The sequence below is a fragment of the Falco punctatus genome (genome assembly GCF_963210335.1).
Source record: "Falco punctatus genome assembly, chromosome: 8".
Lineage (NCBI taxonomy): Eukaryota > Metazoa > Chordata > Aves > Falconiformes > Falconidae > Falco > Falco punctatus.
The window spans coordinates 17,257,120-17,278,583 of record NC_137588.1 but is presented as its reverse complement, the minus strand read 5'-3'; the positions used below and the strand labels follow the sequence as shown (position 1 = coordinate 17,278,583).

Sequence of the window (21,464 nt, the reverse complement as noted above, 5' to 3'; positions counted from 1 at the left end):
ATCAAACAATTCTTCTTGATTGGCAGCAAAATAAATTTGTAGTTTTATTTACGGTTACAACATACTATTGGGAGAAAAACGCCTTATTTTGAGGTTATCTTAGAAAAGCATCATTATTTGAGGTAGTCAAGGACCCAGACTTTTGACTTTAAAAACACTGCCAGGTATTCCTCCAGAAAGATTTGTTTTTAGTAGTTTAGGTTAATGTTACAGAAAGTTTGCCAGATTTTTAAACAGATGTAATTAAGATGCCTTAATAGTTTATGAAAGACATCCAGGTATTGCCTATCACTCAGTGACTTCATCTAGCATGTCTTTTCCTTTCTTGCCAGATTCTGTAGTCCCAAGTTCCACATATTCGCAACCACATTTCCTCTGCTTAGGAATAATAGGAAATAAATTGAAATGGGAACCAAATAATTTATGCGTTCTCGTTATGAATGCACACAACTAAATTAATTGCAATTCAATGAAATCATCTATCATTGCTTAGATGATCAGTATAGCACTTCTCCGCCTGCCTCAGTTTTCTATTCTGGAATTATCTTTAGTTATTTTTTAATTCTACATGTGCATATACTACATACGAGCCTATATAACACTATAAAAGACTATAAATGGAAACACTGGTGATTTAACCCTTTAGATAAAAAGACTAATAACTAAATCATTCTGAAAAATCAAATCATGCTTTGAACAACAGTTTTAATAATAGATTAGGTCATTTCTTTATCCTTGAAAGTCCAGCTATGAAGAAATAGGCCTTGAATCAGTTCCACATGCCCATAAAACTGCATGTAGAACTTAATTTTTTTTATTTTTCAGTTCTGTAATAGTGTACTCAGCTTATTTCAAATATCTCCTTGGGATATGTTCTTACACTCAGGTATTTCCTTGAGTTACATTCACGTACTTTCAGCCATTGCTTAGGACTTACTTCCCTTTTCTGGTTTCTTCATTATTGAAATGTTTAAAAGCATTTCAGAAGTTTCCTGTGATAGAAGCTTTACCGCCTCCTATAAAAATAGAATTTTCCTTTATCCATGCCCTTTCTATACGACCTCAATCTCCCAACATTTGAAAGAACCATGTTGTTCTTAGAACTGCTTAGATCTTGTTTTCTTTTGGTGTATGAGATTTATTACCTGTGAAATATTTTATTGCCTTATTTACTGGCTTTAGCGTTCCATTCTGGGAAAGTGGGCAGATCAGCTACAGGCACTCCTAAAGACAATGATATTAATGACTCCAGCTGATGTTCCTACTTTTCCAGCCAATGGAAACGTAAGCCCTGTTCCTGAAGCAGCATGTTTCCTGAAGCACTGCCGCAGTTCACTTCAAGAGCTCACTACCTGGAGTGAAGCCAGACATATACCCTGGCCTGTTTCACAAAACTGTAGAAGACTGCACTCAGTTGCCTACTAAAGGAATACAAGTAATTTACATTTTCCATAAGCAGGACTACTCAACATAAAACCAGGTGAGTCATGAGAAGGAAAAAACCCTAAAGCTTAGTCTCTCCAAGGAAGTGGCTTAAGACAAAGACAGACAGTTCTGTAATGGGAAAATAAAAAACAGAATCAGTGTATTTCTGTAAAACCTTTCATTTAAGGACCTCCAAATCAATTAATGCCATTAATTCACTGGGCCTTTCAACATGTCTTTTCTTCACGTAGCACTGGAAAATTTAATGTGCAAGCTTGTGGTCACAAATTTGAAATGCATAAAGCCAAGAAAATATATTTTAATAAATGAATGTTTTGGAAATGGTTCAGTTGCACACATCAGAAAACACCTTAACAAAGCTAAATTTCCTGCACCTAGCAATATGAAATTGGCCATTCAATTATCAAATAAACAACTGAAAAGAGAATTAATGCAATAAATACCTATGACTAAGAAATTCAACTTCCCCCTTAAGGATGGAGAAATAGGTGCCAAACTTGAAGGAAAACATCCTGCTACTAGATCCTTCCAATTACTGTGCCATCCCAGATGTACCGTGTAGCCCTATCAGTGGTCATTCCAACTTCCTTCACAGTCTCTCTTAGATACTTACATTCTATTTATCTATGATACACGGACCAAATGTTTAACACCATCCCAACATCCCCAGATCAAAAAATAGTTTAACAGCGTTTGACAGATGAAAAGAATGAACAGGCACTGTACAAAGACACTGATTATGGTGAGCAGCCTACAAATCCATGTTAAAAAACTCCAAATTTATGCAACTGCATATTTATATTTGTACTGAAATATAACAGAGGTTTAAGATTTAGTAAGCATAAAATGTGGACACTCTGCATTTAACATTAAGGACCTGGAACCGGGTTGCTGAAATCCTGGGCATGTGCAACATACATCACAACCTGAGACAGGGAGTTCGGAGATTCTGACCTCTTCCCATCTCATTCTTGACTGCCTGTTAGAACTCGTTTTCTGAGAGTGGTTCACTGATTCATTCTTCCTTTTCAAAAGTGAATTTTACTTGCAAGGCGTGGAAAGAAACTAGCAACTTGTATGTCTCATTGACATATCAGCTATATTGTGTTTAGCCCATTAAAAAATAAAAAAAAAAAAAAAAAGAAAGAAAAGGAACCCTGCCCAAGCCAAAGGGCTGCTCTACAGGAAGACACATATTTAATGGGCAGCAAACCAGATTATTCTTCAGGAAGCTGTTTGCTTGTTCTTGTTCATACATACACCCATTTTTCTACTATGATATAATGAAGTGTTGCCAAAACAAACATTCACTTTCATGAGAAACATCAAGAAAATCACTTGACTTCAGCCAAACAACTGTTTCTAAATTATTCTTTTCTTCCTATTTGCTCTATTTTCTTCATGCATTATGTTTCAAGGCAGATTTTAAAATTTTGGGGATAAGTCTTTCCCATAATTCTGTACAAATGTAGCATAATAAAACTGTGGATCTTGAGACATGCTTGCAATACAAATAAACATCCAGTTAATTACTATAACATAAAAGACAACAAGCTCTGAGCAAAATGCCTCTCATTACTAAAGATGATCATGACCAGTTCTATGCCAAGACAAGGCTGAAGATTCATTTGAAGAACAAAAAAACATACATAGTAATCTAAAAATCTTGTTTAAAGTTTCTTTTTGCTACAAGGCTATATTGAACAATTACATACCCCCCCACACACACACAGAGTACCCATGTATGTAAGGTTTCCTTATCGGTCATTCATTGGAAGGCAGGTATTTTTCATTATAATTCATTATATCAATTATTTTTTCTTTTTTTTTTTAAAGACATTTTATTAAGCCTCCGTGCTCCACATCCTCTCCAATTCTTATTACCATTTTCATACCCTATGGTGAGGCTGACAAGAAGCAGTGTAGATTTGACAACCAGAAGCACAGGAATCTAGCAAGAAATTACTATGCAAATGTGTCTGGGAGAAGATAACATTAATAAATATTTGCTGATGGGCCTTTTGCTTCAGTAGGTGGCACATCTATAATGAAAACTTAACGGCAGTTTAAGCCAAAGATCAGAAGCCTCATATGTACATGTGGCTGATGGATGACAAAGAGGAAAAACACTTCTATGTGTTGTCATTTTAGAGGAACTAAGCCAAGCTCACTACCTTAGATGCAAATATTTTCCTTCCAACTTCTCACATTATATGTTTTATTTACCAAAAAATAAGCCTTTTTGTTCAGCAGTTACTAGCAACTTCCAAAACTATATTTCAAAATAACCAGATACTCTCAGAGCTGAAACATGAAGTAGAACAGGCAACATTAGGGTTGTCATTAAAAAAAAAAAGAAAGCCTGAACGTTTATTAAAAAAACCAAAAAACTCCAAAGAACTTTACAACTTTTGAACTTAGTTAATTCTGCAGCTAAAGTAACGTAAGTCACAGGAAAGCACACCATATTTTTACTTCACTGTAGAGAAAATTCAATTATAAACTCTGACACTAAAAGAAAAATTTAAGAGAAGGAGAGAAAATACTACCATGTGATTACATAAAATTTCAATTTAGATCACAAGAATGTAGGACAATGCTTCAGGAATAAAAAGTAATCAACCTGGGGTAAGTACTTAATTTCAGTAGGAGGAAAAGTAGAGGGAGTGACCAACCTTCCCAGACATTCAATGATGTGCCCAAGAGCAGAACTCTACTTCTGTTTTAGTGTTTCCGCTTTAGATATTGCTACAAAATAACTTCCTTTTTAATTCAAACCATGCTGTGATTTTCAGTTCTTAAAATACAAAATTTTAACATATTTTTGGATCTATTAACAGACAGCAATTTCAAAATCCTGAACACAGGTACACATATGAATCTGAGGTCACCCTGACGCAGAAGTGAGAAAAGCTTAGGTAAAGGTCAAGTTTGCAAGCAATACAGAAACTGCAGAAATAAATTCCGAGCAATACTTAAATTCACGGAGCTTTTTCACTCCCACTTCTGTGGGAGAAAGTTGGTATCAGGAAAAAGCAGCCATCTTCTGGCAGCACACTTTGGAATCAGAAATCCTGAACACTAGCTCACAAGGTATTAGAAAGATTAGTATTATGTATTACAGTCACAGGCTTAAGAGCAAGCCTGCTAACAACATCATCTTGTCAAGATAGTTTTGTGCAATTAAACTGCAAGCATTTTACCTTAAGTAAAACAGGAAGAAATTAGTCATCCAAATAAATCTGTATGCTTACACTGTGCTTCCACAAACTACAGAAAAGTCTTTGTGTATAGGTGGATGTGGGTGCAGGGAACATGCTCCAAAGGAGTTCAAAGGAGTTAATAGGATAATAGTCTGAATATAACACTGTATAATGTCTCTAAACAATTCCAATGAAGTGGCAAAAAAAGACAACGGCTAATGGGCATGCCTGTTTAGTATTAGTACCAGTGTACCAAAAAAGACAGTCAACAACATTATTTACATGGTTAGATTACAGATACTTTTAGTTCCAAAACTTCAGGTAAGACCATAGGAAAACACGTGTCAGGTACATTGTATATGCAATGTCTTTACAAGCTGGTTAGGAAATAAGGAAGGAAGATTCTCTATTCCCTGTTCTCTGCATCTTCACTGAAGGTATGCTTTGGATAAATGTTTTTGAAATTAATACCAAGAAAATGAGGTGAAATGATAAGCACACGTCATATAAAGGAACTCAAACTACACTACCCCAACCCCCCCACTGATATTAAGCTTCACATATTTGGGAAAAAAGAAAAAAAAAGGGGAAAGAGAAACCATTGGTAAAATTGGATGACAAAGGTCACTGCACATCCTGCCTGGATGTTATCAAGAAGGGGACATAGAGCTGCTCCACAGCTGCCTTTCAGTATTTAACATACGAACATACAGAGGCCAATCTCTACAGAAGAGCAAAACAAGCAGTCTATACCATAAGCAAGGGATTTGACCTGGAAAACTACTGTCCTTTCACAAGTGTGCACTGAGAAAAGCTTGATCCTGCCAGCTGAAAATTAACTGAAGGAGAGGAAAAGACAGCAAAAGTCCAGAAAAATTCTGAGAAGTGTTGGTATCATGCTCCTAACTTGATGCTAAGAAAGAGAGCTTTATGAACTCCATTCTGGCTGAAAGAGCATTTGTTACTGTTACGAGTATATTGCGCAGACTTTAAAAACCAGGACCCAACAGTCCATTATTGTGGAGGCAAAGTTGTTGTTATGATTCATCGGAGAGTCACTGAGACCACTGATGTGAACCATGTTATTAAAAGAAAAAAAGTAATACATACTCCTTTCAGATGTTACACGAGCTGTGTTTGTAATTGCACACTCAGTACAAACAGTGCTGGACTTTAAATCAAGCCTCCATGCCATTTTAAAAGGAGAATGTTACGTAATAACAGGGGTTCTTTAATAGTGGGGAAGAAAAGGCACCTCCTGGCTCACAATTAGAAAATCCACATTGGTAGTAAGATGCAGTTCTTAACTGCAAAGGTAAAGGTTTATTTAAACAATTGAACAGTGTAACAAGTAAATTCATCACATCCTCAAGTCCTTCAATTGAACTTGGATGTGACTCTAAATAATGTGTTCTAGTTCAATTGCAGATTTATTGGACTTAACAGCAAGCACTGCCATGTTAGTGAAAGCAATTTCTTCTACTGAAGGAATTAATGCTTGAGATTCTTTTGTCTGGTATTGTACAGGAGATCAGGCTTGGTGATTCGTTTGGTCCTCAGAGTCTGTGAGCCCCAGTGGATGCAATGAATCTGATTTTGTTTATACCAGAAGAGTCAGACTAGACCATACATGGCTTACAAATGTGTTGACTTCCAAATTTCTTGGTAACAAGTTAGCTTTGATACTGTACCAAGAAGAATTTTCTCATTATTTTCAGTTAATTGATAGATGTCCCTTCAGACTTCACTTCACTCTGGCAGCCAAATGCTCCATACCACAACAATATAGTCATGTTCCACTAATATTCAGCAACAAGATCAAAGGAGGAAAACAAAACCAAAACTGTTTCTACTAGATTGTGGTTCCTCAAAGTGTCCTCTGCTGCATGTCTGCACTGTACTGGTTGCTGCTCTAACAACTACATTACCACCTGAAACCTGGAGTTTGCAGTACAGTTTTTACTGACCCCAGAACTCTATTAAAGGTAGGCAATAAACACCACGTTCGTGCAATAGATGCCCTAGAAAATAATACAGTTAGTAAAAGGATTTCAATTATTTCAATTTCAGAATAGGTAGCATATTTACAGTAGCAAATCAGTTTCCTACAGATTATCACCACTCAACTACCTACTAAAAGCTGCTGTTTTGACTCATTTTAGGATATATAATTTCTAGCTACATGTTTTTGACCACTCAAGGCAGAAAAGTCAGCCAGACTTCATGCATGCTCCCTATCTTGTACATGGGAACCTCATCCAGTCTTTCTAAACTCCTAATATTTTTCCAGCAGTGTGCTTTTGCTACAGAGGGATCACTGTTGGAACAAATGAGGCACATCCTCTTTCATAGGGGCTGGATCAGCTCCCTTCTGCGTAGTGCACAGCTGTCAGTTCAGAGAATGATAACCCCTTGTACAGGATGGATGGGACTCCAAGCAGTCTAACAGCCTGCTAATCGGCAGCCAGCAGAAAGAACACATTCCTGCTCCCCACTCCACGGTTATTCAATTAATGCATGACAATTTCTGTGATTAGGATTCTTATCTTAGCTATTTAAAGCAGTTAAAGTAACTTTGATGCATTGCATCAACCTTGCAAAGGGGAGACTTGAAGCAGCCAAGGTGTGCTCGCTATCTATCAGAGCAATCCCAGGTTCTCAAATGAGGAAAGCAGTACAAAGTAGAAATACTTTAAAAGTATAGATAGCTTTATTTGCCCAATTCATCCATTGACTTCACGTCTGGATAATCATAACAAATATTTCTGAAGCAGAACTATAAAAAGATGGAAAAATAACTGCATATAGTCGAAGACAGAAAGTATATGTCTGTCATTCCATCACCTCCCAAGAATTTCAATAAAAAATAAGCACATTATGACTGCAAACTTGGCCTGTCTTTGCCAGGGTAGATATCCGATGCAATAATGTGTAATTGACAGGATCATTATCCACTAAAACCTGCTGATTCCTTTTGCCATTGGAGTCTTGACATTAAATGCAACTGAAATCTTTAACTTCAATTTCAAATAGATAGATTTCAGTGCTTGGTATTCAGTAAATTAACAGCCCTTCAAATATACTTATTTCATATACAAGACCACCACTCACAGAGACCTACGTCAATAATGAAAGAACTCAACAAAGCTTCTCTTCAAAAAAGGCTTCAGTAAAAGTGGCTGGAAGTTTACTTGAAACACTGATGAAAATTAAATCATCTCATGTAAGTATTATTTCTAAAGCTATTTTTAACCTTTTGAATTTTGTTTTATTTAATAACATGCCTATTACGCATAAAATTGACTTCTGATGATACAAAACACTGGTATATTTAATTGTGTTTCTAAAAAGGTGAAGTACACTATTTATTCATATACTAGACTCTTGCTCTAAAAATACTAAGCAATACAAAATCCTTTAAAAAATTATAATGTTTCTGTATTTCTTTGGAATTATTCTTCTGAAGAAGTGTGCACTTCCTCAAAACAAATTTACTCCACCAGAAGGTTTCCTGGATTTTAAAAAATATTTGTAATTAAAAACCAAAGCAAAGCCCCAAAATACACCACAGGATTCACACTGACTAGACCTCTGCCTCTTCAGCTGTGATCAACTTCACTTCCAGTTCACAAGCAGAACTGATGGGTGCAAAACCTGGGATGCTTCATCACCCCCCACCTTCTAGGGCAGAGTACTGCACCACTGCACACCTAGCATTAGCTTCACTTTCTGCAGGAGGAAAATAAGGGAACTCATCAGACTAGCAGCCAGAAAGTGAAAAACAGAACAACAACAAATAATCAAAATCCAGCGTGCATCTCCTCAAGTAGTATTTCTTTAGGCCTATCCCCCAAAATATCATGTATTACTTTTCATCCTGGTTTAATGTAACCTTTTCTAAGACTGAATTTTCAACTGCCAGAAGCTGCAACTCTGCTGCAATTCAAACTCCTATTCATGAACCATACCCACAACCTGTGAACACTCACACAAATATTTAAGCATAGGTGCATGATTACTCATCACTGAAGTCTCAGATATAGCACTCATGAGGGTAGCTGACCCTTCAAAATTCTGGGACACCCTGACTCCAGCCACATTGCTGCTTCATTTCAAACATCAGGATGCAAGCAGCACCTCCTGCTCTCACAAATTCCTTCCTTCTTATTTTGATTTACTTCTGGAGTTGATCAGTACATCATACTTAAGCTCTAACCCAAATCTCTCCCTCTTCACCACCAATCCTATTAACATCTTTCCAACAAGTGAGCATGTGTATGACAGACAGCAGAAGTAGCTATGTATTTAGGTTGCAAAGCACTTTCAGACCATGGAAATCCCCAGCAGTTTTTATCCATTCCTGCAACAGCTCGTTCTGTTGTATCACATCTCTCAGAAGATTCCAGTAAACTTGGGCTGGATCAATGAATTAATGTTGTGAACAACATGATAGTTTTGGCTAAAAGCTCTTCCAACTATCTGACAAATGTTTACAAATCCGTTTATAAATATAAAATTACAATGATGTAGCTGTACATTGTAGATCACCTATGAAATTATTAATTACAAAAAAAAACCCTTTCAGCTGACATAGTTTGGATACATATTTCAAAGTAATCTTTCCATAAGGTATATTTTTCTCATTTTTAAGACTTCTTTGCTAGTGGGTATCCTGATACACTTATCAAAACCAGGCTGTTTCTGCCTCAACTGAATAATTGTTGGTAACAATACAAGACATTTTAAGTACCAAACACTATATACGACAAAAATCTTCTGAATTTTGGGAATGTATAAATTATTTAAGTAAATACCTTTGTCACCCAGATTATCATGGATATTTTCTTACAAAGCATAAGCAGATTACAGACTTCATTCATTAGCTGCAGGTAAATTATTACTTTATTGATTTGGATTTTAAGCTTAATTGATTGTCCAGTTGAGAAATATTATCTACAGAAAGATTCCAGCAGCATAGCTACCATGCAGTAACCACAAGTCCCAGAGTAGAAGTCTAGTATACAGTTAAGGTAACAATGTCAACTCAAATATATTTTTTTTTCCAGCAAAGGTAATCTGAAGTAATCTCTAAAACAAAGTCATCCAACTTGTTAGTTTTGAGGACAGACAAAAGAAAAAAAGAAAAAAAATATTTTTCCCTCTAAGGAGTAATACTTCTTAGAGAGAATAAATTATTGAAATGAACAAGTGTTTCCAAATAACAAACAAAATGAAGGAACAACAACATTTTTATTTTTCTCTGCCAGATTCTTCCTTGTCTCTGTCAAGATTTATTTTAAAAAATCTGGTATAACACCGCTTCCATATAAGCATTCTTTATAATCGTGTCTACAAAAACAACTAAGGATGTTTTCATGATTATTTAATCCCCAGAAAATAAGCTCCTGGTGTTCCAGCTTTGGTTTTTCTGAAATCTGTGCCCTGCTCACCAGCCAAAGTGACTGAAAAGTTTGAATCTTGTTTTCAGAAGTAACTTGGGTACACAGTTACCAAGTGTTATTTATGTTTCCTTAAAAGGTTGCTACAATGATTATTTAATAGAGGATGGATTTTTACTATCCAAAATTTTTTACATATCAGGATTTTTACATATCAGGCTTCAATGGTACCACTAACAAAGCTGGCCACAATACACTAATTTCAATTCCTAACAATAATCTCCAGTTGTTGCCAACTAGTCTGCTTTTTCTTGATGAAGTGATTTCTATGACTCTTTATCCAGATGTGCCACTCCAAAGCCTAGAAATCTTCCACACCTCTTTATTTCCTCCATGTTTCATTTAAGTGCATTCTGCTGATTAAAAAAAAAAGCCTCCTTTTCTGTCCACATTTAAATGCTCAGTCCCAGAACTATTATTCCATTCTACCTATTATGAAACAAAACATTTTAGGATGTCATCATTGCGAACACCCTAGGCTGAGAGAGAAGAGAGAGCATGTGTAAATTTTGAATCCAGTTTGAGCAGAAAGACACACAATTTTAAGAACGTCTTTCATAGACTTCTTCCCACCTCTTCCTCTCTCTGTTCCACCTACTATGAAGTATCCTAAATAAAGAAAATGGAGACCCCTGGATGGAAGCCACAAACTTCCAGGCAGTATGTTCTGACTTCTAATTATGTCATTACAGAACACTTGAAGAGAGCAAAAGGGAAACAAGCACACTAGAGACCTGCTCTCTCTGTCTCTTCTTCTAGCTCAGTATAAGAATAAACATCACTCAAGTGAGCAGTTAACAAAAAAAAAAAAAAGAGACAACAAATCCAGAAAAGAACACACCACAATAACCTCAGCAGTCCCTAGACCTGGAAACATCCTTTAATCACCTGAACACAAGTAATCTAAGGACAGATCTCAAACACCATCCAGAGCAAACGCATATATGCATATACCAACAAGTGGTATCACCAAATGAATCATACCACAAATTCTTGCCCAGTCAAAAATCTGACACTTTCACAAGTTGCCTACCAGGAAAAGTTTTGCCCACTGAGCTTTCACAGTCATATCCCTTCCCTCAGGTAGCTCCTATAACACACTACATGAATTTGAAAATCTCAGTCCTTAAAGAAGCTGTAATATTCTGAGAAGTACTACAGTGAGGGAAATACAATACTTCCTCATCTCCTCCAGAGATCTGCACTGCTCAGCCACAGACAAAAAAACTTTTTCAGGGTAGGTCTTGGACCTACCAAAGGCTAAGGAATTTAGCCTTATCTGCCCTAGCTGCTGGTGTCAATACAATAGCACCATCCTTACACCTGTACAGATCAAAAAGTACCCTGCTTTCCTCACTTAAAAAAAAAAATAAAATATTCTTACAGGAACAAAACGCATCTGTGAAAGAGGGAAGTTACTCAGTTCATTTTCCCTTCAAAGAGATGTTATGAGCACTGCTCAGAATCCAACAGAACAGAAACCATATGAAAAAAGACACAGTTTCTTGGCTGAACGTTCTGGGTGAGAACTCCAGAACATCTCTGGCTTTTTAGCCTATAGACAGGGAAAAACATATATAAACTCCAGCTTCAGCAGTAGGTCTTCAACAGGGCTTGCCACAGTGATCTACAGTTCTGAGTTTACTCTGCTCCTCTGGCAGGAATCACCAGTGACCTTCCCTGAAAAAGGCAAATTCAAGATTTCCATGAAGAGCTTGGCTAGACTTGAGTCCCAAAGTCAAGTGATCAACATGGAATTGCTTACAGTCCCATACCACTTCCTCAGTCTTTATTCCCTTTACCTTACAGTATCCTCTTCTCCTCCAGAATCTCCTTGTAAGTAACCTTGCAGTGGTGAAACCGCTATCCCCTCAACATTCTCAAGCTGCAAAAGATCACCATATGTTAACACTGATGTCTTCTAAAGGAGAAGAAATTAAAATTATGGTGCCATGTGATAACTGGCAATCTGATATAGTAATGGCTCTTGAAACAGTAAAGCTCCCTACTAGGAAGCCAAGTAGTTTTGTCCAGTGTAACGAGCACACCAGCTCTTCCTTCTCACTTTACCTACCAGTGTGAAATGGCAGTAGGGGAAATATGCAGCAATAAAGACACTTGGAAGAGGATGCAAGATTTTTGAAGCTGAAAGCACCTTACAAACAACAATGTGTTGGAACAAAGAACTAGCCAGCTTGAAATGTGACAAGCTTGTATTCATAGTGATAAAAAAGCACAGATAAAAGAATCCCAAAAAGAATAAAAGGACAAGGAAAGGCATTCTAGCTCAAGCACTTAAAGAAATAAAACAAGTTTTATGTCATAGTAGTGACATGTCACACATTGTTTTCAGAATGTTCACAACTATTTTCTGCCTGGTAGCCTTTAAACACATGCTGAAGAATAGCAAGTAAGTTTATTCAAAAATCCTAAAAAGACAGCAATTTTTTTTAAAAGCTGTAAAAAAACCCAAGCTGTCAGTCTGTATGTATTTCTTGACTACAGGATGATCCAACCAACACGGCTTTGAGAAAGGACCTTTATTGAAGTGATGCTGCGCCTTCCAAGTATCTTTGTCATAGGGCAGTATTCTCCATAGCTTCTACTTCTCTTCCACCTCCATGATGATGAAATAATAAAAAAAATCAGTACACCATCTTAAGTTTATTTCTTAAGTAAGCCTTTGGAAGCTATGGCCTCCAGCTGCTTCTTTCACAGGAAGACTTATCAGCAACTGATCAGGATCTCTCCTCAGCACTTGAGAGAAGAAACACGACCACTTCTAAAGCCCACCACATCTTCCACACAAAAAGCAATTTCAAATTTTGCCCCTTGCAGACAGAACAGAGCAAAGAAGCAAATATTGTATCACAAAAAAATGCTTACTGCAGGATCAAGTCAGAATTATGGAGACCTCTATTAAAAGCAATACAATTTAAAATTACCTAGTAAACAAGAGAAATTACCATAAACTGGACAAAGTAACTCAAGCGAAGCCTAACAATGCACAATGTTAACCACTGTAATCTTTCACTAAGGACAGCTGCTAGTGAGGGAACAGTTAGCAATCTGGCAGTTAGAATGTCCTCTTCCAAGAATGAAAGATGGGTAAAAAATTGGCTCATCAATTTATGAATTACATATATTAAAGGAGGTTTTACAAAGGTATTTACTAATGACATTTTTTGACTTCTATAGATTTCCAAAGAAAGAGCAAAGTTTGTAACCTGTTCTAAAATCGCTTTCTAAAAAGCATCTCTCCTGAATGTTTAGGGTGCTTCATATACATTTTTCAAGTGTATTTTGTCCTTGATCATTAAATAAGCACACAGAGCAAATCAGCATTGAGGGACAGTAATTTTCCATGTCATGAAAGAAAGCTTATTGCAAAGTAATTACAAAACTCTGTATGAAGTTTAAGAAGGTGACAATCAATTTAATAATTTTATGTCATGAACTACAAATGTATGCTTACAAATGTTATCTGAAAGACTGCAACAAAATAACTCAAAAATGCTATCAGAACTGTGAGTAATTTAGCTAACTGTGGAGACTTTTCCTTCATTAGGGTCTCCCTAGGATCCCCACCACGAGATGGATTTGTGTTGAGGGTTTTTTTGGGTGAGAGGTGTTGTTTTGGGGTTTGTTTGTTTTTATCTCCAAAGAACACCTTAGCAGAAGCTATCAGCTTTGACAGAACACCAAAATTCTGGCACTGAACCATAAATTGACCATTACCATAAAAAGAACTGCTAAATGAGAAACCATGTGCTCAGTATAAAACTAATTTCATGCTTTCAAAAGCACACAGTGGCTTCTAGCAAGATAGTGGCCCTGGGACTTGCAAAGACAGATTGGCTAATACAAATGGTGTGTGCTCCTGATGCAGTCTGCTTAGCCAAGCTTTACATGTACTGGCAGTAAATGGAAATTCTCGAATCTTCTGTCAAACAAATACACACTTATCTATAACTTTAGAGCTGAAAGCTATAAAACAGCTGCCTCATAAATATATTTAGCAGGAAAACGCATGAGCTGTCCTAGTTCCTCGTAAGGAAAAAAAAAAACCCAACACCACATCAGGCTTTACATAGTAAGCATAGACATTTCTATAGCAAGCAAGAAATCCATTTTAATAAATGTTTTTCAGCGTTTTTCCTTTTTTTATTGAGAAAATTGCTATCAGCAAAAAATCATAGCAGGTCTTACCACAAACTAAACGTATTAGCAGAACAGCAATACTTAATAAGTAACTCAGTTAAACTAATTTTTTGTATTCTGCTATAGGTGAAATTCTCGGTAAAAAACTCTCTTTTTTTAACACATTGGTACAAAGTCTGTTTAGTTTACGATAATCCTTCTTTCAAGCTTAAAGATTTACTACTAGAACTTCACAGGCTACCTTTAGCACACTATCTGTTCCCTTAAATAAAACTTACTGCACTGAATCTCAAATTTAACTGGTTAGGGAGAAGCGCCAGTAATTTTATACCCATCTCAAAGCAAGTTGTCAGTGCAAATGAATTACTGGAAGCTACCCTGGGCATGACAGATCATAACTTTTAATATTAACAATGACAGACATACGCAAGTTGTTAAATCCAGTATACAATTTATTTCATTCTTTACTTTCTTAGTTTATCTGGAGAATTCGACAGCTTTTGTGTTTACATATCATTATAACTATAATTTGAGATTTAACAAGCCAGAAAGCAAGCTCTGGTAAGAGGTATTTAGTCACACTGCTAATTAGCTTCTTTCTGTAACAGTAATACAGCATCACTGACATGTTCCAAAAACATTTAAAATGCATAGGAAGTCACCTACTGGAAAGATGCCCTCTGCAAACAGCAAGCAAGGAAAAGGAGCTTGCCACATATTTAGAGTTACTTTTAATACTGAAATAAGAGAAGAAATATATGCATTGTATGCCTTGCCATTTTTCTTACCCTTTGCACTGAGTAACTAAAACACAACTGACATGCACACAGAAATAATGCCAAAAATATAAGCATCCACTCTTAATATCATATCACAAAGCAATTCAGTGAAGTTTAATAATAAAAAAAAAATCATGCTCACCTCTACTGGGAAGCCCACTCCACATTATGGCAACACTACTGAAGCAGCTTAAACAGCAACCAAGTTACATAAACAAAACTTCCAGTATGTGACCAATATGATCTACGGTGCTACAGAGACTTGGCTTCAGCCCTGATCATCTGTGTGACAGTACGCTGTTATACCAGTGCTGTCTCAAACCTTCCCAGATGCCAGCTTATTGCATTGCTCATTGAAAATCCTTCACACGCTGGCAACATTTTAGGGAAGGACAAGCACACTCTGAGTCATTTGTAAAGAAAGCAAAGCAATTTCAGTTCTGTATCTTCATGCGTACCGAAACAGAGCACTGTCAAAGTAGAAGTCTGAGGTGAATTTATGCTGAGAAACAGGCAACCCAAGCCTTCATTATCAATGCATGGAATCAGCTACAGTGATCAAATTCAAACAAACCATTAAAAAAAAAAAAAGAAAAAGGGTATGATTATGAAAGGCTCTACAGATTCAGCCCCAAACCACACAGAATGAAGAATCATCTATTTAGACTGTGTAAATGTTAAAAATAGCTCTGTCTTTTCTACAATGAACACGAAACAGAGGAGAATCAGTAGCCTGTATTGTGGTAAGCTTCATTATTGGGGAAAAAATCCAGCAATAAAAATTAATGATTCCTTACAGCTTTTCTAAAAGATTAATTTACAATTATGCAAATGAACAAATAAGTACTTTTTAACCACATTACAAGGTCTGTTATAAACAAATAGGGTATTTATTAAAGAGAAGCATACATATTTGGATGAAAAATTTTAGAATACTGACCCAGCAAAGACCTGTGCCATCCAGCAGATTAAGTATTTGTACAACACACACACCCCCCAAATAAAAGCATGACATTACGTGACCTATGCCTTTTCTTTCAAAAACAAGAATAATTTTTAATTACTTACTAGGAAAAATCTCCATGGCTTATTAAATTCATGCTCTTCCTACTTCCACACAGACTTCCTACTATGTAAATCTTTTTGTCTTTTCAGGTAGTTCATACATTTTCTTTCCCAAAAAAGATAAGAGGACATGTGTTGCTCTGCATACTCACACCCACAGAGATACACAGTATAGTAAGAATCAGATGTAATCATGGCTAGTTAAGTTGGCAAAGAAATAGAAAGACACAGGAGTTTTTATTTTAATACCTGTATAGTTATCCAAATATACTACTGTGTCAGAGGTCAACTATGAAAGACATTTAGGATCTGACCCCAGATGAGGATACTTACCATACAGAAAGAGTACCTGATTTACAAGACAAAAATAACAAACATATCTGACTTTACTGTTTTATTTTTTCAGTCATTTTAATACAGAAATCACTGTTGGAAATGTACACTGGATAAAAATGATGAATCTGCATGTATAGATAACTTTTCATCTCAGCTGTCTATACCTGTAAACTGTGGATTACATCCTTCAAAGAGATGGTGAAGAAATCCTTGCAGCAACATGAACTCACTGATTTCAGTAGCTCTCTATGCTGTTGCCTGGGCTGTTTAAACGACAAGAGAGACACACACACACCCCTCCCAGCCTGAGCAGACACTGTGTCATCACCACTCCTGCAGCCATTCTCTCTCAGCTTGAAATCATGGCTGGTGAGCAGCTGTATTTTTAGTCCTAGACCCTAGAACACCTAATTATCTTATGTCTTACATGCTGGTTCTTTACCACAGCATAACTGCCCCTGAAGAGAGGTTAAACTCTGCAGGAAAGAATTTTGTAGAGCATTTTGATATGGGAATATGCAAACTAGTGGCAAAGAGTGCCAGCTGTGGTAGCCTGTTTTCCTTTGAAACCCTCCTCCACTCCACCCAAAGCACCACCCCACATAAACCACATTTTTCCTTATTAGTCACATACTCTGTTTCCTAACAAATGTTCATGCGCTCCCCACCTCCAAGAGGATGAAGTGGAAGCTACAGATGAATAACTGGTCTGATAACCTTTACCAACTTCAAAAAAGCTTGTGTTTTCTTTTTGCCATTAGGGAACTGTTCAATTCTTTGCTCTAATGCAACTTACCAATTACTTAAAAACAACCAATCTCAATGAAACAACAATTTCCACTTTTTTTTTCTTGATGACTACCTGTGAGTGCACATATCATCTACTTACTATATTTATGAATCTTACCAGTACTTTCACAGTGCAGCTACTCAAACAGAAGACAAAGTATTATGGATACCGTTTGTAGTTATTAGCAAACACGAAACCATGTCTGCTCTGTCCCTTGATATTAACAGTCATCATTAACATTTTGTGAGCAGCATCAAGTCTACAAAAACAATATAATAAATCCCCTTAATGTCAGAGCAACTAATCATGACTGCTGTGAATGAAAAATAGCAATCACCTATCATGAATACATTTCATACTGTAAGAAAATGTTAACTTATGTAATATTAAATGTTTCTTAAGAAAGTTGTGGAGATACTCAAATGATGCAAAGAACATGGAACCATCTAATCAAACGAATCTTGTTCAAAAGACCACTGAACAAGAACTCAAAACAACCCTGTACCGAGATAAGTGAAATACTAGCAGTTTCTCAACAGCTCACTAACCTAAGTTGCATTACAGGAACATAACTTTTTTAAATTATTATATTGGTGAAATGTAATAGTTTTGCTTTTTAGTAGAAGAATCTAATCTTTTCCAAACAGATAAACAGACTTTACGCAGAGTAGGATAGCAAAGCAGGGAGCAACTTCCCTTTCACATGGGGGCAGAGAGAGGAAGTCCCAAGGCATCACTCCAGTTTGTGCCCCCACAGCAGCAGCTTTCTTCAGACTGCTTTCCAACAGGTTGAGCTGTAGGCAGCAGATGTGGAAGGCAAAACAAGCATTGACCTTCTACAGGTCTAAAAAAGATTTTGGCATAACACAAGGAAGCGTAAGTTCACAGTGCTTTCTACTGTCCTCCTCTTCTCTTACACACCGGTTCCATAGCTATACATGCAAGAGTTTAGTAGAATTCAGCTCACAAACTCTTACAAGATACTTTTTGGTTGCTCCTTAACATTCCTCTGAGCATTTGGTAGATTAATTCATAAAGATCTTCTGTAATAAAAATCAGATTATCCCTGTTCTTTTTTTTTTAGAAAAATGAAAAGATAAACATTGATAAGGAATTTGAGGACCTAAATTAAAAGGCTTCAAGTAATCAAAAATTCCCTTCTCTATTAAGTTGCCAAAGCAGTCTTAGATGGCAACTAAGCTACCCATCAGCAAGCTAGTCTTGGCCCAGCTAAGGATACAAACCTACATACAAAGACCTTCATTCAGAATCAGATTCTTTTGACAATTCAAAATGAAGGAAAAACTCCACTGAAATCACAGTAATGCACTGCAGTTCCATTCTGTTGTAACCAACCATTGTTTAGTCCTGCATTGACCTAGTCACCTGGCAAGGTAATTGCTTTACAGTTTCATAAAAAAAAAAAGTGTCCTCCTCGTATGTACCAGACCAAAGGTGGGCATGCGGAATTAAGGCTATATGGAATATTTTCCGCATAATTTCTCAATGTCTACCAATAGTCCATTTTACCTTTTGAGAGAAAAGAAAAAAGTCAAATGCTTAGAAAATGAGTTATAAATTTAAATTAGATTTTTTAGAAGGTCCTTTTCATTTCATATGGATGAAGACACTATTCACCCTTCCTAACTCTAGACATTTAATCTGGAAAACAAATATGCAAGTTAGCTATATAGGCCATAGATCCTTTGAAGGATAATTCTGAGCACTTTAATTGTAAGTCTCCCTGCTGCCATTAACTTGAAAGGATGCTAGACATCCAGCTTAATACAGCATCACACAAGGAAGCAAAGCAGTTCTAATCCCTATTCCCAAAAGTGAAAAAACCCCTGTCTCTCCATACTCCCTTGCTGTCCTCCCATGTCCAAGTTTGCTGTTTTACCTTCTCCCTTGCACTAGCAGTACCAGGCCCTTTTTTTGACCTGATTTACATCATGAACACAACAGAAGTCTAGTCATGTATGTATCTATTTTGCTAGCTTAATCCCTGGCTGTCATTGCTGTGAGCCAGATCACACGACTTTGTGTTGACAATCTCTCAGAAAATCACCCTGCCATTATTTCCTCAGTAGTGCAAGGGAACACATTAACTTGTAGCACTGCTCCCTACAAAGGGTCCCCACAGCACGGGACCCCACAGCACTTCCAAAACTGTCCTGCAAGGTCAGATATTTCAAAAGCAAAAAGGCAGAGCTGCTGCCAGAATACACTGCCAAAGGACCGATATCCCAATCTCATTTCCAGCCAAACCTACAGACAAATCTTCAAATGGGTATTAATGAGTGTCATCCAGACCCTAAAGCACATCTTTTCTTTAAAACAGCCTAGGACTCAGGAAAAAGTGGTTCTGCTTCGCCCACTTCTAGAATTTGGCCTGTAACAAAAATGAAACTGCCCTACCTGTTTCCAAGGATCTGTAAAATCTGGACTTCAATAGGCATTTCTAGTACACTCACTCTTAAAACTACACGAACCATTCCCATGTTAGCATGGGGGCAAATGAGAGAATCAGGAGATTCACCAAAAGATAGCACCCCAGGGAACAAGTAATGACAATCAGTGGAGCATCTCCAAAGGATAAGTGGGAGAAATATAACAAAGTCATCCACAAAACTGGCCAGAGCATATGTTGATAAACAACTCGCTGTTATCCCTACAGATACCTTGCTTAATAAAAAGGGCTTTAGAAAATAAGATGCAGAACTAGCCAACAAATCCCATAGTCGCGGCTTGTTTGCTCAATCGCCCGGGCTGGAGCACCATCTCGTGGAAGCCTTGCCATCCCGCAGGCACGCTGCTCCAAAACGCTGCCGCCCTCCTACCTTTATTTCCGAATCAATCAATTAGCTATCTGTTAGTAGATAAGGAGGTATTAGCCAAGTTCGTACCATAATCTCAAAACGGGTTTCTTCCCCTTTGAAGAGCAGATAATTTAGCCCTTCTTTTCGGGGTGGCAGGTGGGATGTTTGGTAGCTCAAGCAGCTGTGACATGACCCATGGCTATCGCCGCTGCAGGCTCTAGCAAGACTTGCTGCTGAAAACCTTTTAACAGGCCTACTCCAAAACAGATTTCCCCAAGGCTGAAAGAAACTCCTCTTTCTTTTCCTGCTTATAGGAAATAACAGAAATAATTTTCAATTCAAGATGCAGAAGGAAATACACACTTTCTTATTTTCCTGAGCTTCCATTTATTTCCTTCTGGCAGAAGGCTGGTCGTACATCAGATACGCCTGGCGTAGGGGTAGGGATGGCCCTTGGGAATGGCATTGCTGACAAGCTTCAACCTGAGCTGCAGTAAGACAGGGTGGATAAAACTGGTAGTAATGAACCATCACTATCGTAAGCAATAGCAAAAGCTCTAACATCATGTGCAATATACTTTTCCAGTAGAACACTGTTCTCTTCACACACCAATTTTTAACACCAGTCTAAAGAAAATGAGGAGTTCAATGGGTGGACCAAATCACCAAAGCCTTCTAATTTAGTTAAATAGTTTCTTGATTTGGTCAATAGAAAGAAAAGCAGCTATTAAACTTCATTTATATTCCATTTTAGTTGCTGTGAAGTAATTGAAATTGCAGGTACACGTACAAGAACCAAATAGCTTCCTAATTTCAGTAATGGGGTAGGGGAGGCAAAATAAACAAGAGTCTACAGAAACAGAATATACTTTTTAGAAAAATATATTGCTAAACAACTTTCGTAGTTCTGTAACAATCATACCATTAACTCTAAATATAAAGAATTAACTTTGAAGTTTTCTCTAAAAAGACATTCAGACTTTAATTATCTAAATGCCTCTCATCTATACATTGTGGAGTATTATTGCCAAGACCCAGAATTCCACAATTAGCAAATCTTAGTAAGCTCGATAGTGGTATAGCAAGGATCATTACCTATTACTGACAGTTAAAAGCAACAAATTGAGGTTAGAGTTGTAAAACAGTGGAATCCAACAACTAAAAGGATGCTTTATAACAACCTGAGGTCACCTGTCATAGAGAGGTTCTCAGAAGAAGGAAAATATGACAACATGTCTCATGACGCCTTTGTGTTTGCCCCCATTTGGAGCAAAGTCCACCAAGAGCCAAAGAGGCTGGAGGCAGTGATGGTGCACAGATCAGTTCTGTCACACAAGATCAGGTCTATAGTCCTGGTTTCTGTACTGTCAGCGAATATTTAGTCACCTGTATTTTACAGTCACCTT

At 37.0% G+C, this 21,464-nt stretch overlaps 1 protein-coding gene across 4 annotated transcripts in view; it reads right to left on the bottom strand.

Annotated features, from left to right (window-relative positions):
- Positions 1 to 21,464, bottom strand: part of ZNF385B (zinc finger protein 385B) — a 169,185-nt gene that overhangs the window by 111,619 nt on the left and 36,102 nt on the right. The window contains exons 1-2 of one of the 4 annotated variants that reach the window (XM_080400393.1): positions 15,191 to 16,746; positions 11,911 to 11,993 (exon numbers count right to left, since the gene is read on the bottom strand). The exons of 2 other annotated variants lie outside the window; for them this stretch is intronic. Coding sequence is in view for 1 of the 2 variants with exons in the window: in XM_080400389.1 (XP_080256515.1) it covers positions 15,191 to 15,215 (25 nt within the window). In the remaining variant the exon portion in view is untranslated. Of the gene's footprint in view, positions 1 to 11,910; positions 11,994 to 15,190; positions 16,747 to 21,464 lie in introns of those variants that run through there. One more of the 4 variants, XM_080400389.1, reaches the window with a different exon arrangement.